The 19,643-nt window shown below is 46.3% G+C and overlaps 1 protein-coding gene across 1 annotated transcript in view; it reads right to left on the reverse strand.

Moving 5' to 3' along the window:
- Window positions 1-19,388, reverse strand: part of LOC142214621 (Fc receptor-like protein 5) — a 175,209-nt gene extending 155,821 nt beyond the window's left edge. Inside the window, exons 1-5 of the mRNA XM_075283559.1 lie at window positions 19,358-19,388; window positions 17,455-17,475; window positions 16,568-16,825; window positions 8,106-8,366; window positions 6,517-6,801 (exon numbers count right to left, since the gene is read on the reverse strand). Coding sequence (XP_075139660.1) covers window positions 6,517-6,801; window positions 8,106-8,366; window positions 16,568-16,825; window positions 17,455-17,475; window positions 19,358-19,388 — 856 coding nt within the window. The remainder of the gene's footprint in view (window positions 1-6,516; window positions 6,802-8,105; window positions 8,367-16,567; window positions 16,826-17,454; window positions 17,476-19,357) is intronic.
- Between the last annotated feature and the right edge of the window lie 255 nt (window positions 19,389-19,643).

The raw sequence follows: 19,643 nt of genomic DNA on the forward strand, positions 1-19,643 counted from the left end.
CGCCCACTTATAGAGGATAGACTGTAATGGTTATGTCCATCAGATCGGCTTCTTATGAGATTGTTCTGATATTATCTTCTAATGAAATACTGAATATATTCACAGAAATGTTACTGCACTCAGTAGTATTATGTGACCAATTACAATATAGAATATAGAACTATACATAATATATACTGTACATGTTACTGGACGCCTGACTACTCACTGTAGGACCCGAATTTGCATAGGTATATTTGAATTTTTGTTTTTGTAATGGCCCCATAAGAATTGGCACTGGTCTATTTTGTATGTGGTTTGTATGTAGTTTAAATATTCTTCATCCAGTATGGCAGTCCAGTATAGGGGCAGTCTATTTATGGCTATGTTGTTATGGAAACCTGGTAAATGAAATGGGAATTAATACACTTCATGCGACTGAATATTTAAGGAGCTACAAATTGCTATTTACTAATACAGGTCTTAAATTGTTTGAATGCTATGGAAACCTGGTGTAAAGCTATGTGTATGTCAAGACTGACAAACCTGCGAGTTTCCATTGGACCATAAGTGTCATGTGTATTTCAGTTTGGATATGAGTGAAAAACCTGCAATTTGGTTGTTATGGAAACCTGGAGTAAAGCTGTGTGTATGTCACAATTTGTAACAGTGTCATATACAGCGTCCTGCCCCTTTACAGCTGACCTACAGCAAAGATGACAAATGGCTGTGTTGGTATGGAAATCTAGAGTAAAGCTGTGTGTATGTGACTTTGTGTAACATTGTCATCTACAGTGTCCTGCCCTTTAAAAGCTGTCCTACAGCAGTGACAACAAATGGCTGTGTTGTTATGGAAACCTGGAGTAAAGCAGTGTGAATGTGGAGACTAAGCACCTGCGAGGTTCTATTGACTTATAAGGAACATGTGACCATTTGTATGGCAATTGGAATATCAGCAAAAAACTTGCAGGCTTGTATTGGTTAATGAAGGTCATTATTTTGGGAATACTGTATCTCCAGAACGGTAAATCCTAGAGAGCTGAATTCAGAAAACCAAAACAACAAAAATGTTTTTTACGTGCTAATTGATTGATCAGGGAATATAGGAGAGTAAAACCTATAATTTCACATATAAAAACTACAAATTTTATTGGAACCAATTTTTATACGTCCAATTATAGGTTTTAGGTTCTTCTATATTCCCTCATCAATCCTCGAGAGCTGAGACCCAGTCTAAAACCTTCCTGGACACCTGATGCGTCTGTGTGCCAAATTTGGTGAGGATCGGGCCAGTCGTTTGGTCGCACATGAAGAACAGACAGACAGAAACTCATTTTTATTTATGTAAGAGATGTGTAAATCTCACAATATAGAAGAAGGAACTACTGACCGATTCTATATTATATGTCTACACTGTGAGTCCTGCACCTTGTATATTGTGTCCCTCCTCTATTCCATGTAGATTGTAAGCTCTTAGGGGCAGGGACCTCTTCTATCATTCTTCATGTGTTCTGGTTCTATTTCGTTTTACTTACTTGTTACTTATCTATTTTTAATGCTCTACGCTATATGTTGGTGCTATATAAATAATTATAATAATAATTATATTACTACAGTATTGATACATAACTGATACTGACTACAGGGATTACTGGGCGAGTATCTCTTACTGTGAAGGATAAATGATGTCTATAAAGATGTGACTATGCTTTCAGTAACAGATTATTAGGATATACCTGCAGTGAATTACCTATACATTACACTTACAGATCTATCATAGACTATCCATAAGCCCTATAGGGGTCGCACCTAATGTTCTGGACTTCTTACAATAAATCTGCCCTAACAATCACCTGATGTTTCAGAATATCCACCTGATCTCTGACCTAGCAATGTGTCTCCCTGTTATGGTCAGCAGGGTTTATTAAAAAAAAAAAAAAAACTAAACCCTACGGAGCCCTCTGGGTTACTGACTGCTAACACCTAAGTGTGAATACTGTCTGACAGTTGAAGTCACTGCCAGCTAAATTAAATCAGCAGGTGTACTCTGTTACCAGTCACAGCCCTGTGCAGTCAGAGCAGCCGCTACAAATAAACACTGGCTAGTCAGCACTCCTGGACTAGCCAGAGACCAACAAACCCGGTGTGCTTCTAGTTCCACCCAACCCCCCAAAGTAACTACAGCCAGCAACCTGTCAGTGTGAATACTGACTGACACAGCAAAGGCCTAATGAGCTTTCACACAACTGGCACACACAAGGCAGCATGCTGCCCAACTACCAATGGCATTGTGTTACGGTTCTGTGTGTTTATATAAAAAATAATATTTTTCTTTACTACTTCAGAACCGCTGGACTGCAGGGCACTGCAGGGAGGTCCACAGACCCAGATGGGCGGCCGTGTGCCAGTACCAGGCAGCAGTGTGTCTGAACAGGGAGTAATGGAAATTCACCAGTTCACTTCACTGGATGAATGCGTCAGGGCTGCAGCAGTGTGAACGGGCTGCGGCAAGGTTGTACCAGTTAACTTCACTGGGCAACCGTGTTACACAATGGAGATTTACTCCAGTTAACGTCACTGGGTAAATAGGTTTTTTTGCAGCTTCAGTGTTTCACAGGCTGCAATCAAGTTTTACACCAGTTCACTGCACTGGGTAACTAGTTCTGTGCAGCTTCAGGTAGACCAGCTGCAACAAGACTGCCAGGGGTTAACGTCACCCCTATCAGCAACACCAATGGCTCCGCACAGCTTGGAGCTGCAACACACACAGACAGTGACAGATAGCCTAGCTAAAGAGACCAAGCCTGCTGCCAGTCCACCGGCTGGTACAGAGTCCACTGCAGATGGCAGCTAAGGTAACCCCACACAGCGGCCCAACCTAGCTACCTGCCTAGCTACTGGAAGCAGCCTGGAGATACTGTCATACCCTCCTGTCTCTAGTGTTTTTTGGATAAAGTGTGAGCACCGGGCGGGCGCCGCCTCACACCTTATAAAGGAAAGTCCCCGCCCATCAGGGGCGGTGGCCATGATCTCTTCGGTCATGCTCAGTAGGGCCACGATGGGACTTAGTTTCTGAGTGACTTTGAAATGCCTGAGCATGCTCAGTAGGGCAAGATCTGGACTTATACTCCAGTCGTCTCACCGTTCGACGTCGAGGGCGAGAGTTGGGTTGGCCCGCAGGTGGCGCTGTGCGCCTGAAGGCAAACCTGCGAGAACCCATCCTAACACATTGCTGTCTCTGGGGAATTTACTAACTAGGGCCACTAAATATTTTACAGGCTGGAACCCAAACACCACACACACATCAATTCAGGTTATCAGATTTGGTTTGGGATTTGATCTTAGAGCGCCGGGCGTCCAGACCAGCCCCTTTATATAGGCAAGGGACGGTCACCAGCAAATAGCCCAGCTGCCCAATCCGAGCGTCCATTGGTCGACACCTATGCCGGTCAAACAGTCGACCACGCCCAGCTGTTGCAAGGCAGATTAACCCTTGCAACCCTGGGCTGTGCAGAGGAACAGACAGTGACACCCATATCATGGGTGCAGTTACTGCACAATCCTGACACTCCCCTTCCTACATACCGCCCCCTACACTCCTAACAAACATTACACAATATTACACTACATTTCTATCAGGATTTATATCTTCATAGTGTCCTGTAACTCAGTGACCTTCCCAATCCAGCCAATCTGCGGCATCTTTAAGGTTAATAGAAAATGTGACTCTTTCTTCCCCTCACTTGTAGCTTTCCAGGAAACATCAATGTGTAATGTGTAATGGACCCTGCAGACCTCAACCTTCTCTTGTTCTCATGTGAATTAATTTGAGTTCCTGTAGAGTAAGCCGGATATAACATTATCTTCACACCATCAAATAGCAAATTTTCCACCTCTCTAGATTTCCATAAAACAATGTCTCTGCCTTTTGAATGACTAGTGACAATAGTTCTTGGGGTAACCTCAGTTACAGAGTATCAGGGATCTGAAGAACCCTCAGCCAAACAAGGACATGTGACCTTGGATGTGGCTTTATAATGGAGAGCCGCTCCCAGTTACCTATTGTACTAGATTATACAGTAGTGAAGACCCACCATCCACACATCCACAGAAGAGGCCACCGCCACCCACCACTTATACTAGATGAGACACGACCATACCGGGACCACTCACTGCAATACCATCTAACACAACATAGTGACTCTCTAACACACTGACATACACAAGGTAATAAAGCTAAGCATTTAGTATACACTAAGTACAGTTTTAAAAGAAAAGAGATTTAATAAAAGGAAACCGATCTCTTCCTCAGCATGTTTGTGAAGATCAACGTGGGAATTTGGACAAGTTACAAGTAGGGTTGAGCGAAAAAAATCGGATTCCAATCAGTGATCGAGAAAATTTCACGATTGTGATCGGAATTCCAATACGATCTTTTTAGGTGGGATCGGGATCGGTAGTATTTCCCACAATGCCTTTACACTGAGTATATAGTGTATACTCAGTGTGAAGGCTCCGCTGCGGTTCCATAGGAATAAATGGAAGCAGCCGACACACAGCCTTAACCCCCTGCGCGCCGGCTGACTCCATTCATTCTAATGGAAGACTAAACTAACATGTCTCGTAGCTACTTACCTCCAGAGATGGCTGCTCCGCTGCTGTTCACCTCGCTGCCCCCTCCCTGCTAGGTTAGGAGAGTGTGGGTGGGTTAGGAGAGTGTGGGCGGGTACAGGGTGGGGAGAAGTCACATCTCCCCTCCCAGTACCCGCCCACACTCTCCTAACCTGGCAGGGAGGGGACAGCAAAGGGAGAAGAAGACTGCAGCTGGAGCGGCAGCGAGGCGAAGAGCAGCGGAGCAGAGGAGCAGCCATCTCTAGAGGTAAGTGGACACCAGGGGGGACGAAGTTGCCAGAGGATTAAAAAAAAAATCCTCTGGCTACTTAGTGATTCACTACACAGCCTGGATTCTAACAATTGTTATATTCCATGCTGTATAGTGAATAGGATTGCTTTTAAAATCCGATCTCTGATTAATAAAAAAAAAATCCCATGGGATCAGAATTGGGATCGAGATTGGGTTCGAATGAAAAATGATCGGAAATCGGATTTTAAAATCGATCCTGAAAAGTCAAGATCGTCTCAACTCTAGTTACAAGCTTTATTGCATCTTCAGGTACCTGTCCATTGTATCCAGGTTATGTTACATTTTTATAGAAGTCTTAGACCTGGTTCTCATCTGCGTTTGGTAATCCGAACTAGGAATGGCTGGGCATGTGGGGCCCTGTATATATCACAGTCTTGTTTGATCCTGACCCTTTCTAGTTTATTCTCAACCATTTTGACTGTAGAAACCACCAAGTTAATCCACAAATACTGTAAGTAGTCAGGAGTCCAGTGTATGGACATTACAGGTTTCTTTACAATATTATCAGAAAATCAGCTGATACAATGTCAGTCAGTCCTCCTTATAAGTGTGTGTATTCTAATGTGAGAGTTCAATAACCATCAGGACAATGTATGTGAGTATGATGGGTGGTAGACAGGACTGCAGGTATATATTTGGCAGTATATCCTTATCTATGGATGGCGGATGCTCTTCAGTCTTGTTGCTCCATCCTTCATTATGCTGTAGGGCGGTCTGCTGACTCCTTAAACTTCATCCATTTTATATGATAGAAGACAAATAGAGCAGCAACTACTAATACACATCCAGATAATGTCAGACGGATTATATTCTGCCAGGTATACCCGATATTGTCTGAAAAAAAAAAAAAAAAGTTCTTTAAAAAAAATAAAATAAAATTCTAATACTTTAAAGGGGCTCTATCACTGGATTTTCACTATTTTAGATAAACATATGCCTGTAAATAGCCTTTAAAAAGACTATTCGGGTCCTGCTAATCGTTTGTTAATGTGTGTGTGTGCACGTTTGGGGTACGCACCACCTATCATTTATTACAGTGTGTGGCTCCATTGTTTACATTTCTGCTTAATCATTTGTTAAATGACCCCCCCATTTTAATGAATTATCCTTTAAACGTATATGTAAAGGAGCCCAACCGTGCACCGTTGGTGTTCCCGTGCACCCCTCATACTCTGTTCCCGCCCGCCTCTCTTGGTTCTTCTATGTAAGTCCCTCCTCCTGCTTTCGATTCACCTCCTCAGGACCTGAATAGCCTACTTAAAGGCTATTCAGGCATATGTTTATCTAAACTAGCGAAAATCCAGTGATAGAGCCCCTTTAATAGTTTATAATACTACATGTTGTGTTACAGAGTTAAATGACTCTTGTTCATGTGGACTATATCAGTTATATAGCGCTAAGGGGTTGAAGGTTACATTTACACATTGGAGAAATAGTATGAAACATGTATATACCATACAGAGATTTCACTTTCTCATACACAAAGGATGCCGCAGGTCCCCCTAATGTCCCGCTACTGTTGCTACCCCAGTAGATACGCCCCTTGTCCTAGAGGACCAGATCAGCTCTGTAGTAAGTGATAGGAGGCTGTATTCCTCATGTGTCATACTCACCTTCTATCTGGATTATTGTCTCTGCACTTCTCTTCCTTACTCTGCCATCTGTAGTTTCCACCTCACATGAATATTTCCCAGAATCCTCCAGCTGGACATTGTAGACTTCATAGGTATCACTGACACCAAATCCCTGAACAATCCCTCCTTCTCTGTAGAAAGCAATCCGCAGTTGTGTATTGTGTCTGGGAGGAGGAGGGAGACTTGTCTGACATGTCAGGGCCATCTTATCTGTAGTAATAACTGGTTGTGGGGTCACTGATATTGTTGGAGTCGTGAACAGATCTAGAAAAGGAGCAAAAAGGTAACAATTGGAGATGAGCGAGTAGTGTTCGATCGAGTAGGTGTTCGATCGAATACTACGGTATTCGAAATCTTCGTACACGATCAAACACTACTAGCTGTTCGAAGTTTAAGGTTCGATGCAGAACTAGCGTTGATGGGCAGAATGTTATACATTCTGCCAATCAACGCTGGTTCTTCTCTTACCTTTCCGAAGTCTTCTCCGCACTGCGTCCCCGCGTCTTCTTCCGGGTGGAATTCACTTTGCCTAGGCATCCGGCCTAGGCAGAGCCGACTGCGCATGCGCGTGCATGTCCGTGCATGTGCAGTCAGCTCTGCGTCAGCCAGATGCCTAGGCAAAGTGAATTCCACCCGGAAGAAGACGCGGGGACGCAGTGCGGAGAAGACTTCGGAAAGGTAAGAGAAGAACCAGCGTTGATGGGCAGAATGTATAACATTCTGCCCATCAACGCTAGTTCTGCATCGAACCCGCCCTGTCTTCAAGGAGAATCCAGACTGTCACTCGTGGACTTGGTAATTACGATTTTATCGAATTTTGCCTACCCCTGCATTTCCCCCCATAGACCATAATGGGGTTCGAAATCCGTTCGAACAGTCGAACAGTGTGCGGCTGTTTGAATCGGATTTCGAACCTCGGACATTTTAGTGTTCGCTCATCTCTAATAACAATATATTACTGGGGAGATTTATTAGAAGACTGGGAACAAAGAGAACACAAATACATCTAGAAAAAATATTTCTTATGGACTAAGATTGGCATTGTTTTTCAGAATGTTTAAAACTGAAATTGGCAAGAAAAAATGACCTCCATGTGAGACTCTGGCACAGATTTGAACTTGGCCTAAATAATTGACGCTCAGCGGTGGAGGACCCTGTGTGAAAGAATCTAGTGTAGATTTATGATATAACTCGTATCAGTTTTCTGTTGTGACTTATAGTAAATTTGACAGATCGAAGTGTCGCTGTCCTGGTCCACCTTGGTTTACATGTTTTTTTGTAAAAAGTTGCAGTGGGGTGCAGAAAGTGGCAAATCTTTGACTCAAAAAGGAACATACACCAAAGATATACTACAACTATTCTCATGGTAAATAGTTAATTCCCCTCACTTTATATTTTGTAATTGCCCAATATACTGCAATTTGTATAATTGTCTTCCACAATTTTATCACAGCTATATGAAAACTTGTCCATCAATATTTGTAGATGACTCTTCAGAGGAAACAATGCTCTAATCACAATGTAAGAATACTAATGTATAATTTCTATAGAAATGATCTTGGATTTACCTTCTACAGATACAGAAACTTCATCTTCATATTGGTAATAAAATTCATAATATTTTACGTCTTTTCTACATTTGTATGTCCCGGCCTTCGTCTTGTCTACATTTCCAATATAATATTCTGCATTATCTGACCAGTCTCTAAGGACTCTGTTATCTTTGTAAAATTGTGTCCGTCCTCCTCGGTATCCACGAGAGTGGTGACATCTTATATATATGTCATCTCCTTCATAGACATATAGAGGGGTCTGCAGGATGACCCAACCTGTAATATACAATGATATAAGATGAGGAGACATATATGAGCTCTGTTATGATCAGCAGGTTAACTAAAAAAAAAAAAAAAAATACAATAACCTGCGGAGCCCAACTGGACTCTGATCTGCAGAGCTACCTTGGTGTGAGCTGGACCCGACAGTTAGCGTCACTGCCGGGCTACACAACCATCTGGGTGTTTCTCTACAGACTTTACAGAGGCGGCCTCTGCAGGAACCAAAGTCTAGCTAACACATCTGTACTAGTCTCAGACTGTGCACCCTCAAATGCTTCACTGAGCAACACCCTTCAGCAGCTATCTGCTAATGCCTATTAGTAGAGATGAGCGAACAGTGTTCTATCGAACTCATGTTCGATCGGATATTAGGCTGTTCGGCATGTTCGAATCGAATCGAACACCGCGTGGTAAAGTGCGCCATTACTCGATTCCCCTCCCACCTTCCCTGGCGCCTTTTTTGCTCCAATAACAGCGCAGGGTAGGTGGGACAGGAACTACGACACCGGTGACGTTGAAAAAAGTAGGCAAAACCCATTGGCTGCCGAAAACATGTGACCTCTAATTTAAAAGAACAGCGCCGCCCAGGTTCGCGTCATTCTGAGCTTGCAATTCACCGAGGACGGAGGTTTCCGTCCAGCTAGCTAGGGCTTAGATTCTGGGTAGGCAGGGACAGGCTAGGATAGGAAGGAGAAGACAACCAACAGCTCTTATAAGAGCTAAATTCCAGGGAGAAGCTTGTCAGTGTAACGTGGCACTGACGGGCTCAATCGCCGCAACCCAGCTTTCCCAGGATCCTGAATGGAATACACTGTCAGTGTATTCCCGTATACCCGATATATACCCCGATACCCGTTCCAACGGTGTGCCCCCCCACCTTCACCCCAGAAATACCCTGCAAGTCCCCTAGCAATAGAATTGGGGCTATATACACCCACAATTTTTACTACTGGTATACAGTGCCATTGTCTGACTGGGAATTCAAAGAATATATTGGGAATACAAATACCCTCATTTCTTGCTACTGCCATATAGTGCCAGTGTCTGACTGGTAATTCAAAGAATATATTGGGGTTACGTGCACCCACAATTTTTACTACTGGTATACAGTGCCATTGTCTGACTGGGAATTCAAAGAATATATTGGAAATACAAATACCCTCATTTCTTGCTACTGCCATATAGTGCCAGTGTCTGACTGGGAATTCAAAGAATATATTGGGGTTATAAATACCCTCATTTCTTGCTACTGCCATATAGTGCCAGTTTCTGACTGGTAATTCAAAGAATATATTGGGGTTACGTGCACCCACAATTTTTACTACTGGTATACAGTGCCATTGTCTGACTGGGAATTCAAAGAGTATATTGGGAATACAAATACCCTCATTTCTTGCTACTGCCATATAGTGCCAGTTTCTGACTGGTAATTCAAAGAATATATTGTGGTTACGTGCACCCACAATTTTTACTACTGGTATACAGTGCCATTGTCTGACTGGGAATTCAAAGAATATATTGGGGTTATAAATACCCTCATTTCTTGCTACTGCCATATAGTGCCAGTTTCTGACTGGTAATTCAAAGAATATATTGGGGTTACGTGCACCCACAATTTTTACTACTGGTATACAGTGCCATTGTCTGACTGGGAATTCAAAGAGTATATTGGGAATACAAATACCCTCATTTCTTGCTACTGCCATATAGTGCCAGTGTCTGACTGGGAATTCAAAGAATATATTGGGGTTACGTGCACCCACAATTTTTACTACTGGTATACAGTGCCAATTTCTAACTAGGAATTCAAAATGCGCAAGGCTCCCGGAAAGGGACGTGGACGAGGCCGTGGGCGAGGTCGGGGGAATGGTTCTGGGGAGCAAGGTAGCAGTGAAGCCACAGGGCGTCCCGTGCCTACTCCTGTGGGGCAGCAAGCATTGCGCCACTCCACAGTGCCAGGGTTGCTTGCCACATTAACTAAACTGCAGGGTACAAACCTTAGTAGGCCCGAGAACCAGGAACAGGTCTTGCAATGGCTGTCAGAGAACGCTTACAGCACATTGTCCAGCAGCCAGTCAGACTCTGCCTCCTCTCCTCCTATTACCCAACAGTCTTGTCTTCCTTCCTCCCAAAATTCCGAAGCTTTACAGAACAATAACCCAAACTGTCCCTGCTCCCCAGAGCTGTTCTCCGCTCCTTTCATTGTCCCTCAACCTGCCTCTCCACGTCACGATTCCACGAACCTAACAGAGGAGCATCTGTGTCCAGATGCTCAAACACTAGAGTCTCCTCCATCTCCGTTCGATTTGGTGGTGGATGACCAGCAACCCACCCTCATCGACGATGATGTGACGCAGTTGCCGTCAGGGCATCCAGTTGACCGGCGCATTGTGCGGGAGGAGGAGATGAGACAGGAGTTGGAAGAGGAAGTGGTGGATGATGAGGACACTGACCCGACCTGGACAGGGGGGATGTCAAGCGGGGAAAGTAGTGTGGATGTTGAGGCAAGTGCAGCACCAAAAAGGGTAGCTAGAGGCAGAGGTCAGCAGCTTAGGCGAAGCCAGGCCACACCCGGAATCTCCCAAGATGTTCCAGTTCGTACCCAGCCCCGAAAAACTCCCACCTCGAGGGCACGTTTCTCGAAGGTGTGGAGTTTTTTCAAGGAATGCGCCGAGGACAGATATAGTGTTGTCTGCACAATTTGCCTCTCGAAATTGATTAGGGGCTCTGAGAAGAGCAACCTGTCCACCACTTCAATGCGCCGTCATTTGGAATCCAAGCACTGGAATCAGTGGCAGGCAGCAACGGCAGGACAAAGGCCGCCTGCCGTTCACGCCACTGCCACTGCCTCTGCCACTGCCTCTGCCTCTGCCACTGCCACTGCTGACTGTGCTGGCGATGCACTCCAGAGGACGAGCCAGGACACCACTTCATCTGCCTCCGCCAATTTGTTGACTTCTACCTCATCCTCCCCTGGTCCTGTCTTATCTCCTTCTCCTGCACCATCAAAGGCACCATCAGGCGTTTCTTTACAACAACCCACCATCTCTCAGACATTGGAGCGGCGGCAGAAATACACTGCTAACCACCCACACGCGCAAGCCTTGAACGCCAACATCGCTAAACTGCTGGCCCAGGAGATGTTGGCGTTCCGGCTTGTTGAAACTCCCGCCTTCCTGGACCTGATGGCAACTGCGGCACCTCGCTATGCCGTCCCTAGCCGTCACTACTTCTCCCGGTGTGCCGTCCCCGCCTTGCACCAGCACGTGTCACTCAACATCAGGCGGGCCCTTAGTTCCGCGCTTTGCACAAAGGTCCACTTGACCACCGACGCGTGGACAAGTGCATGCGGACAGGGACGCTACATTTCACTGACGGCACACTGGGTGAATGTAGTTGAGGCTGGGACTGCTTCCCAAACTGGCCCGGTGTACCTCGTCTCCCCGCCTAACATTCCTGGCAGGGACACGAGAAGAACACCCCCCTCCTCCTCCTCCTCTACCGCCTCCTCCTCCGCCACCGCCTCCTCCTCCGCCACCGCCTCCTTCTCCGCTGTTAGATTGACCCCAGCTACGAGTTGGAAACGTTGCAGCACTGGCGTTGGTAGACGTCAGCAGGCTGTGCTGAAGCTGATCAGCTTGGGGGACAGACAGCACACTGCCTCCGAGGTGAGGGATGCCCTCCTCGATGAGACGGCAATATGGTTTGAGCCGCTGCACCTGGGCCCAGGCATGGTCGTTTGTGATAACGGCCGGAACCTGGTAGCAGCTCTGGAGCTTGCCGGACTCCAACATGTTCCATGCCTGGCCCACGTCTTCAACCTAGTGGTGCAACGTTTCCTAAAGAGCTACCCCAATGTTCCAGAGCTACTGGTGAAAGTGCGGCGCATGTGCGCCCACTTTCGCAAGTCGACAGTAGCCGCTGCTAGCTTAAAATCTCTCCAGCAACGCCTGCATGTGCCACAACACCGGCTTTTGTGCGACGTCCCCACACGCTGGAACTCAACGTTTCAGATGTTGAATAGAGTGGTTGAGCAGCAGAGACCTTTGATGGAATACCAGCTACAAAACCCTAGGGTGCCACAAAGTCAGCTGCCTCAGTTTCACATCCATGAGTGGCCATGGATGAGAGACCTTTGTGACATCCTACGAGTCTTTGAGGAGTCCACAAGGAGGGTGAGCTCTGAGGATGCGATGGTGAGCCTTACAATCCCGCTCTTGTGTGTTCTGAGAGAATCCCTGATTGACATCAGGGATAACTCAGATCACACAGAGGAGTTAGGGATAGCATCCGATCCGTCACAGCTGGAGAGTAGGTCCACACATCTGTCCGCTTCACTGCGTTTAATGGAGGAGGAGGAGGAGGAGGAGGAGGAAGAAGAGTTGTCCGATGATGTGATGGTGATACAGGAGGCTTCCGGGCAACTTCGAATCGTCCCATTGTTGCAGCGCGGATGGGTAGACATGGAGGATGAGGAGGAAATGGAGATTGAACTTTCCGGTGGGGCCAGAGGAGTCATGCCAACTAACACTGTGGCAGACATGGCTGAGTTCATGTTGGGGTGCTTTACAACCGACAAGCGTATTGTCAAAATCATGGAGGACAACCAGTACTGGATCTTTGCTATCCTTGACCCCCGGTATAAAAACAACATCTCGTCTTTTATTCCGGTAGAGGGGAGGGCCAATCGCATCAATGCTTGCCACAGGCAATTGGTGCAGAATATGATGGAGATGTTTCCAGCATGTGACGTTGGCGGCAGGGAGGGCAGTTCCTCCAGTAGGCAACCAAGTTCTCACCGGTCCACACAAACGAGGGGCACACTGTCTAAGGTCTGGGACACCTTGATGGCACCCCCTCGCCAAAGTGCCGCCACGGAGGGTCCTAGTGTCACCAGGCGTGAGAAGTATAGGCGCATGTTGCGGGAATACCTTTCCGACCACAGCCCTGTCCTCTCCGACCCCTCTGCGCCCTACACGTATTGGGTGTCGAAGTTGGACCTGTGGCTTGAACTTGCCCTATATGCCTTGGAGGTGCTGTCCTGTCCTGCCGCCAGCGTCGTATCTGAGAGGGTGTTCAGTGCAGCCGGTGGCATCATCACTGACAAGCGCACCCGTCTGTCAGCTGAGAGTGCCGACCGGCTCACTTTGATAAAAATGAACCACCACTGGATAGAGCCTTCATTTTTGTGCCCACCTGTGTAAAGCACCCCAACATGAAACTCCATGTCTGTACTCAACCTCTCCAATTCCTCCGCATCCTCATACTCATCCACCATAAGCGTTGCACAATTCTGCTAATACTAGGCTCCCTCCAACATGATTTCCCCCAACTCTGCTGGTTAGAGGCTCCCTCCACCCTGATTTCCACCAACTCTGCTGGTTAGAGGCTCCCTCCACCCTGCTTTCCCACAACTCTGCTGGTTAGAGGCTCCCTCCACCATGAATTTGCCCAAACTGGGCTGTTTAGAGGCTCCCTCCACCATGAATTGGTCCAAACTGGGTTTTTTAGAGGCTCCCTCCACCATGAATTGGTCCAAACTGGGCTGTTTAGAGGCTCCCTCCACCATGAATTTGCCCAAACTGGGCTGTTTAGCGGCTCCCTCCACCATTAATTGGTCCAAACTGGGCTGGTTAGAGGCTCCCTCCACCATGAATTTGCCCAAACTGGGCTGTTTAGAGGCTCCCTCCACCATGAATTTGCCCAAACTGGGCTGTTTAGCGGCTCCCTCCACCATTAATTGGTCCAAACTGGGCTGGTTAGAGGCTCCCTCCACCATGAATTTGCCCAAACTGGGCTGTTTAGAGGCTCCCTCCACCATGAATTTGCCCAAACTGGGCTGGTTAGAGGCTCCCTCCACCATGAATTGGTCCAAACTGGGTTTTTTAGAGGCTCCCTCCACCATGAATTTGCCCAAACTGGGCTGTTTAGAGGCTCCCTCCACCATGAATTTGCCCAAACTGGGCTGTTTAGAGGCTCCCTCCACCATGAATTTGCCCAAACTGGGCTGGTTAGAGGCTCCCTCCACCATGAATTGGTCCAAACTGGGTTTTTTAGAGGCTCCCTCCACCATGAATTTGCCCAAACTGGGCTGTTTAGAGGCTCCCTCCACCATGAATTGGTCCAAACTGGGCTGTTTAGAGGCTCCCTCCACCATTAATTGGTCCAAACTGGGCTGGTTAGAGGCTCCCTCCACCATGAATTTCCCAAAACTTGGCTGGTTAGAGGCTCCCTCCACCATGAATTGGTCCAAACTGGGTTTTTTAGAGGCTCCCTCCACCATGAATTTGCCCAAACTGGGCTGTTTAGAGGCTCCCTCCACCATGAATTGGTCCAAACTGGGCTGTTTAGAGGCTCCCTCCACCATTAATTGGTCCAAACTGGGCTGGTTAGAGGCTCCCTCCACCATGAATTTCCCAAAACTTGGCTGGTTAGAGGCTCCCTCCACCATTAATTGGTCCAAACTGGGCTGGTTAGAGGCTCCCTCCACCATGAATTGGTCCAAACTGGGTTTTTTAGAGGCTCCCTCCACCATGAATTTGCCCAAACTGGGCTGTTTAGAGGCTCCCTCCACCATGAATTGGTCCAAACTGGGTTTTTTAGAGGCTCCCTCCACCATGAATTGGTCCAAACTGGGCTGGTTAGAGGCTCCCTCCACCATTAATTGGTCCAAACTGGGCTGGTTAGAGGCTCCCTCCACCATTAATTGGTCCAAACTGGGCTGGTTAGAGGCTCCCTCCACCATGAATTGGTCCAAACTGGGCTGGTTAGAGGCTCCCTCCACCATGAATTTCCCAAAACTTGGCTTTTTAGAGGCTCCCTCCACCATTAATTGGTCCAAACTGGGCTGGTTAGAGGCTCCCTCCACCATGAATTTGCCCAAACTGGGCTGTTTAGAGGCTCCCTCCACCATGAATTTGCCCAAACTGGGCTGGTTAGAGGCTCCCTCCACCATTAATTGGTCCAAACTGGGCTGGTTAGAGGCTCCCTCCACCATTAATTGGTCCAAACTGGGCTGGTTAGAGGCTCCCTCCACCATTAATTGGTCCAAACTGGGCTGGTTAGAGGCTCCCTCCACCATGAATTTGCCCAAACTGGGCTGGTTAGAGGCTCCCTCCACCATGAATTGGTCCAAACTGGGGTTTTTAGAGGCTCCCTCCACCATGAATTTGCCCAAACTGGGGTGTTTAGAGGCTCCCTCCACCATGAATTTGCCCAAACTCTGCTGGTTAGAGGCTCAATCCACCCTGATTTTCAAAACAAATGTTGGTGCCAACCTCAACTTACTACAAGGGCCAAATTCACTGCTGGTGACAAGCTCTCCTCACTGCAAGTGCCAAATACACATGTTTCAAGGTGTTTTCCTACTGTCAGAGAGGTGGTATTGAGTGTGTAAAGTGTGTAGTTGTTAGGCTGTGATGTTGGGGTAATAGAGGGTCTTTGGTGTGTTAGATGCCCCCAGACATGCTTCCCCTGCTGTCCCAGTGTCATTCCAGAGGTGTTGGCATCATTTCCTGGGGTGTCATAGTGGACTTGGTGACCCTCCAGACACGGATTTGGGTTTCCCCCTTAACGAGTATCTGTTCCCCATAGACTATAATGGGGTTCGAAACCCGTTCGAACACACGAACATTGAGCGGCTGTTCGAATCGAATTTCGAACCTCGAACATTTTAGTGTTCGCTCATCTCTACCTATTAGTGAGGAACACTGGCAGAGAAAGGAATAAGTGCTAAATTTGGGAATGGAGACCCAATTCCACAAACATAAAAGACTAAACATAACACACTGACTACAGGGTCAAACAGGCAATTCTCTAGTGAAACTAAGACACCACTAGCTGCACCCACAATAATGTTTATGGAATGAGGCTACGGCAGCGGGATGCCAAAATTGCTTCCTTAAATGGAGCAAGGGCGGTCCCGATGAGCCAGCCCAGCTGCCTAAGCCAGGTGCTCATTGAGTGACACCACTGTCAGTCAAAAGACCAACCATGCCCACAGGCTGTAAAGAAGTTAACCCCTGTTAAGCAGGGCTGTCAACAATAAAGTAAGGATGACAATCGGCAAGAGGCTATAAGAGAGGAACAGCGCTTTGGCCGCAGCTGCCGCACTGTCCTAACAATCTCTTATCAGTCTGTGTGTGATACAACTTGTTACCTTGTCTGTGTATATATGATTTGGTAGATTTACTCACCATTACTAACCTCCAGTCTAGCAGGGTCACTTATTTCTCCAGGTCTGGTCTGACATTGGTAACTTCCACTGTGTGATGTTTCGGCACTTATTATTGTATAGGATCTTCCATTGTATACTTGCTTGCTGTCTTTGTACCATATATAATCCATCCCCTCTCCTATAGTAGATCCCACATCACAGGTCATTGTTATATAATCGATTCTAACGATCTTCTTGTAGTCTGGAGTGAAGGTCACCACAGGTTTGATGGCGGCTCCTATAAGTTATCATGGAATACAGGGGAATGGTAGACATTTAGAATTTTAGGGAGAACTTCAAGCTATATTTTCTTAGATGTTTTATGGGGTAAAATTCAAAGCCATACTTACCCTGAGTTAGTCTACATTGCAGTAGCTTACTAGAGATGGGCCGACCTCTCAATATTTGTTTAGTTTTGGGTTTGGGTGGTTTGGGTCTTTGATTCATTTTAGGTTCAACAAGATTGGATGAAACCGGAAGTGAAATTATTATTTATACAAGGAGGACCAAAAGAGGTAAGAGGAGGTGAGTATAAATGTTTTGTGTTTGTTTCTTCATTTCTTCTGTTCCTCCACTTATACTCTGACGAGACCCCAGTGTATAATTATTTACCCAATGCTTGTTACTATGGCCATTTTAGTTCATACAAGACAAATCCCCAATTGTTTGATTTTGTTAAAAACAGAACAATTTAGAATATTTGGCTAGAACCAGGCCCATGACGAAGCCATTCACCAATCTCTATAGCTTACCTGTATGTTAATATATGAATAGTAAAAGACCACAATAGCCAAAATATGACATAAATCTCCACAACACGTGGCAATTCTATAGAATAAACCCGAAAAGATAAAGCTGGTCACTTACCTTCTTGTATGAGAACCAGCCCTATAAACAGAATAGAAGAAGAGTTATCGACTTTGCTTGAGACAGATGAACCGATGGCTAATGAATGGGATTCAGTCTGAAGTTTATAACATGGCCAAGTGGCCGACAAAACTAAAATTTTTGTGATTTGCAGAAGATGAATTGAAAAACAACATGAAACATGTAGAGACGTTGAAGGAGCACATGATCTGCAAACCATGCTGGTTTCCCAATAATCTCTTGCATCGGCCCCGGTCACGAGAGGCTATAGGTGCACAGGTCACGTACAATGTCATAAGCACTTGAGAAGAGAGTAGCCATTTTGTGTAGATCAGGGGTGCCCAATACATCGATCGCGATCTACCAGTCGATCGCGGGATGTAGCCAGGGATCCCCGGTGTCTACTTGTTCACAGCGCAGGCTGAGAGTCGACTATCAGCCTGCACTGTGACTAAGCACCCCGGACACTTGCAGGCCGGGCATCAGCAGCTCCGGAGGATGACGCGCTGCCCGCTCTTAGGGATGGAGGGGGCCAGGGTGCTGCATGTTCACAGGCTGAGAGTCCTCTACGGACACTGGCAGGTGGGGATGCCGCAGCTCCAGCCTGCAAGTGTTCAGAGATAACTCTCAGCCTGCGCTGTGAAGAAGCAGACAGCGGGGATCCCTGGGCAGTCACAGAACGCTGCTGTCTCCTGCTCTCACGCTCAGTCCGACCCTGCCCACATGCCCGGCCTCGCCCACAGACACGCACCACCCCGCCCACAGACCTGCCCCGCCCCCGCCCGCAGGTCCACTCCTGCCCCGCCCACAAGAAGTGGGTAGTAGATCTTTTGCTTTGCCAGTTTATAAAGTAGCTCACATGCTGAAGAAGTGTGAGCACCCCTGGTATAGATGAAGTGAGAGACTACAAGGACAGATCTCAGCCATCAGACAGCACAAAAAAAACAAAAAAAAAGCAAATAAAAAATAGCATTAAAACACTAAATACAGATAGGACACAGCGAAAAGTAAGGAGATAAGAATAGCTTAGATATATTTAATTATTTTAGAAGTTAGATTTAGTGACAGATCAAAATAGGCGGCATTTTGTGTGTATATTGGGTAACCAAAAAAATTAAAAAAAATAGAGATTTTTCAGATTAATATAGGAGGAATCATTGTTTTGCCATTAGAACAGCAGTTGATATGTGTTTAGCTAATGAAAGTATACCTTTGCCCCCCAAAATTAACAAAACAAAACCATTTCATGGCGTTCAGCCATCTTTATTTGTCATTTGGCCATACTCCTGGAGCTGGAGATCACGATGGGATTTTAATCTATATTGATAGATAATACTGATCAAAACTCTGTGCATTATCTTCTCCCCATTCCCAAGACCTCGGCCTGCTGTCAGTGTGGGACATGTATTCCTTAGCACTGGGTGACCTGTAACCTGACCATGTCCATCTGACACAGGTACATGACTTGTCCGGTGTATCAGAGGGTGTAATGGCCGCCCCCCTGTGACCTGGAGAAGATCAGGACGGGTGTTCAGTCTATACTGATGGAAGATACTGACCAATATACTGCCATGTAATAGTGACCAAATCTATTCTATTACTCCAAGTATCAGCAACGTGTAGCCATAATAATCCCAATAATCTCCTCAATCTCTTCTCGTCACAGCATCTAAGATCAGATATTCCAGCACAATAATAGTGACTAGTCCATAGTAATGGAGGTATATGAGGAGTAGTCACAGCTGACATTAGACCTCTGCACAGCCGTATAGAGGACATAGGAGGGGAGACTTGGGGTGTAGCCCGGTAACTTGTAGTAATGTCCGGGATTTATAGGAGATTATTAACCCCTTCTTATAATTCCCCATCACAGACTGAAAGACATGAAGATCATTGTACTTACAGAGTAATAAGACGGACATCTCTGTGGACATGATGGATGGAGACAAGGCTGCTCAGACTAAAGAGAGAGGCTGGTTTGTGTCGCTGTCTTCCTGTTGACGGAAGGAAGGAGTATGGTTAGGTAGTTAGTAAATAGGTGTGAGTTAAACTATAACATACATTCTCAGGTCTGGTGATACTTCCCGTGACGCCTCCACATGTATATGGTGTGTGATTATAGTAACTAAGTGTAAGTAATATATACTATGGTGTCCTACATTGACCACTCAACCTACTGTACAATGTCT

Source organism: Leptodactylus fuscus, chromosome 7 (assembly GCF_031893055.1).
Source record: "Leptodactylus fuscus isolate aLepFus1 chromosome 7, aLepFus1.hap2, whole genome shotgun sequence".
In the NCBI taxonomy this organism is placed as follows: domain Eukaryota; kingdom Metazoa; phylum Chordata; class Amphibia; order Anura; family Leptodactylidae; genus Leptodactylus; species Leptodactylus fuscus.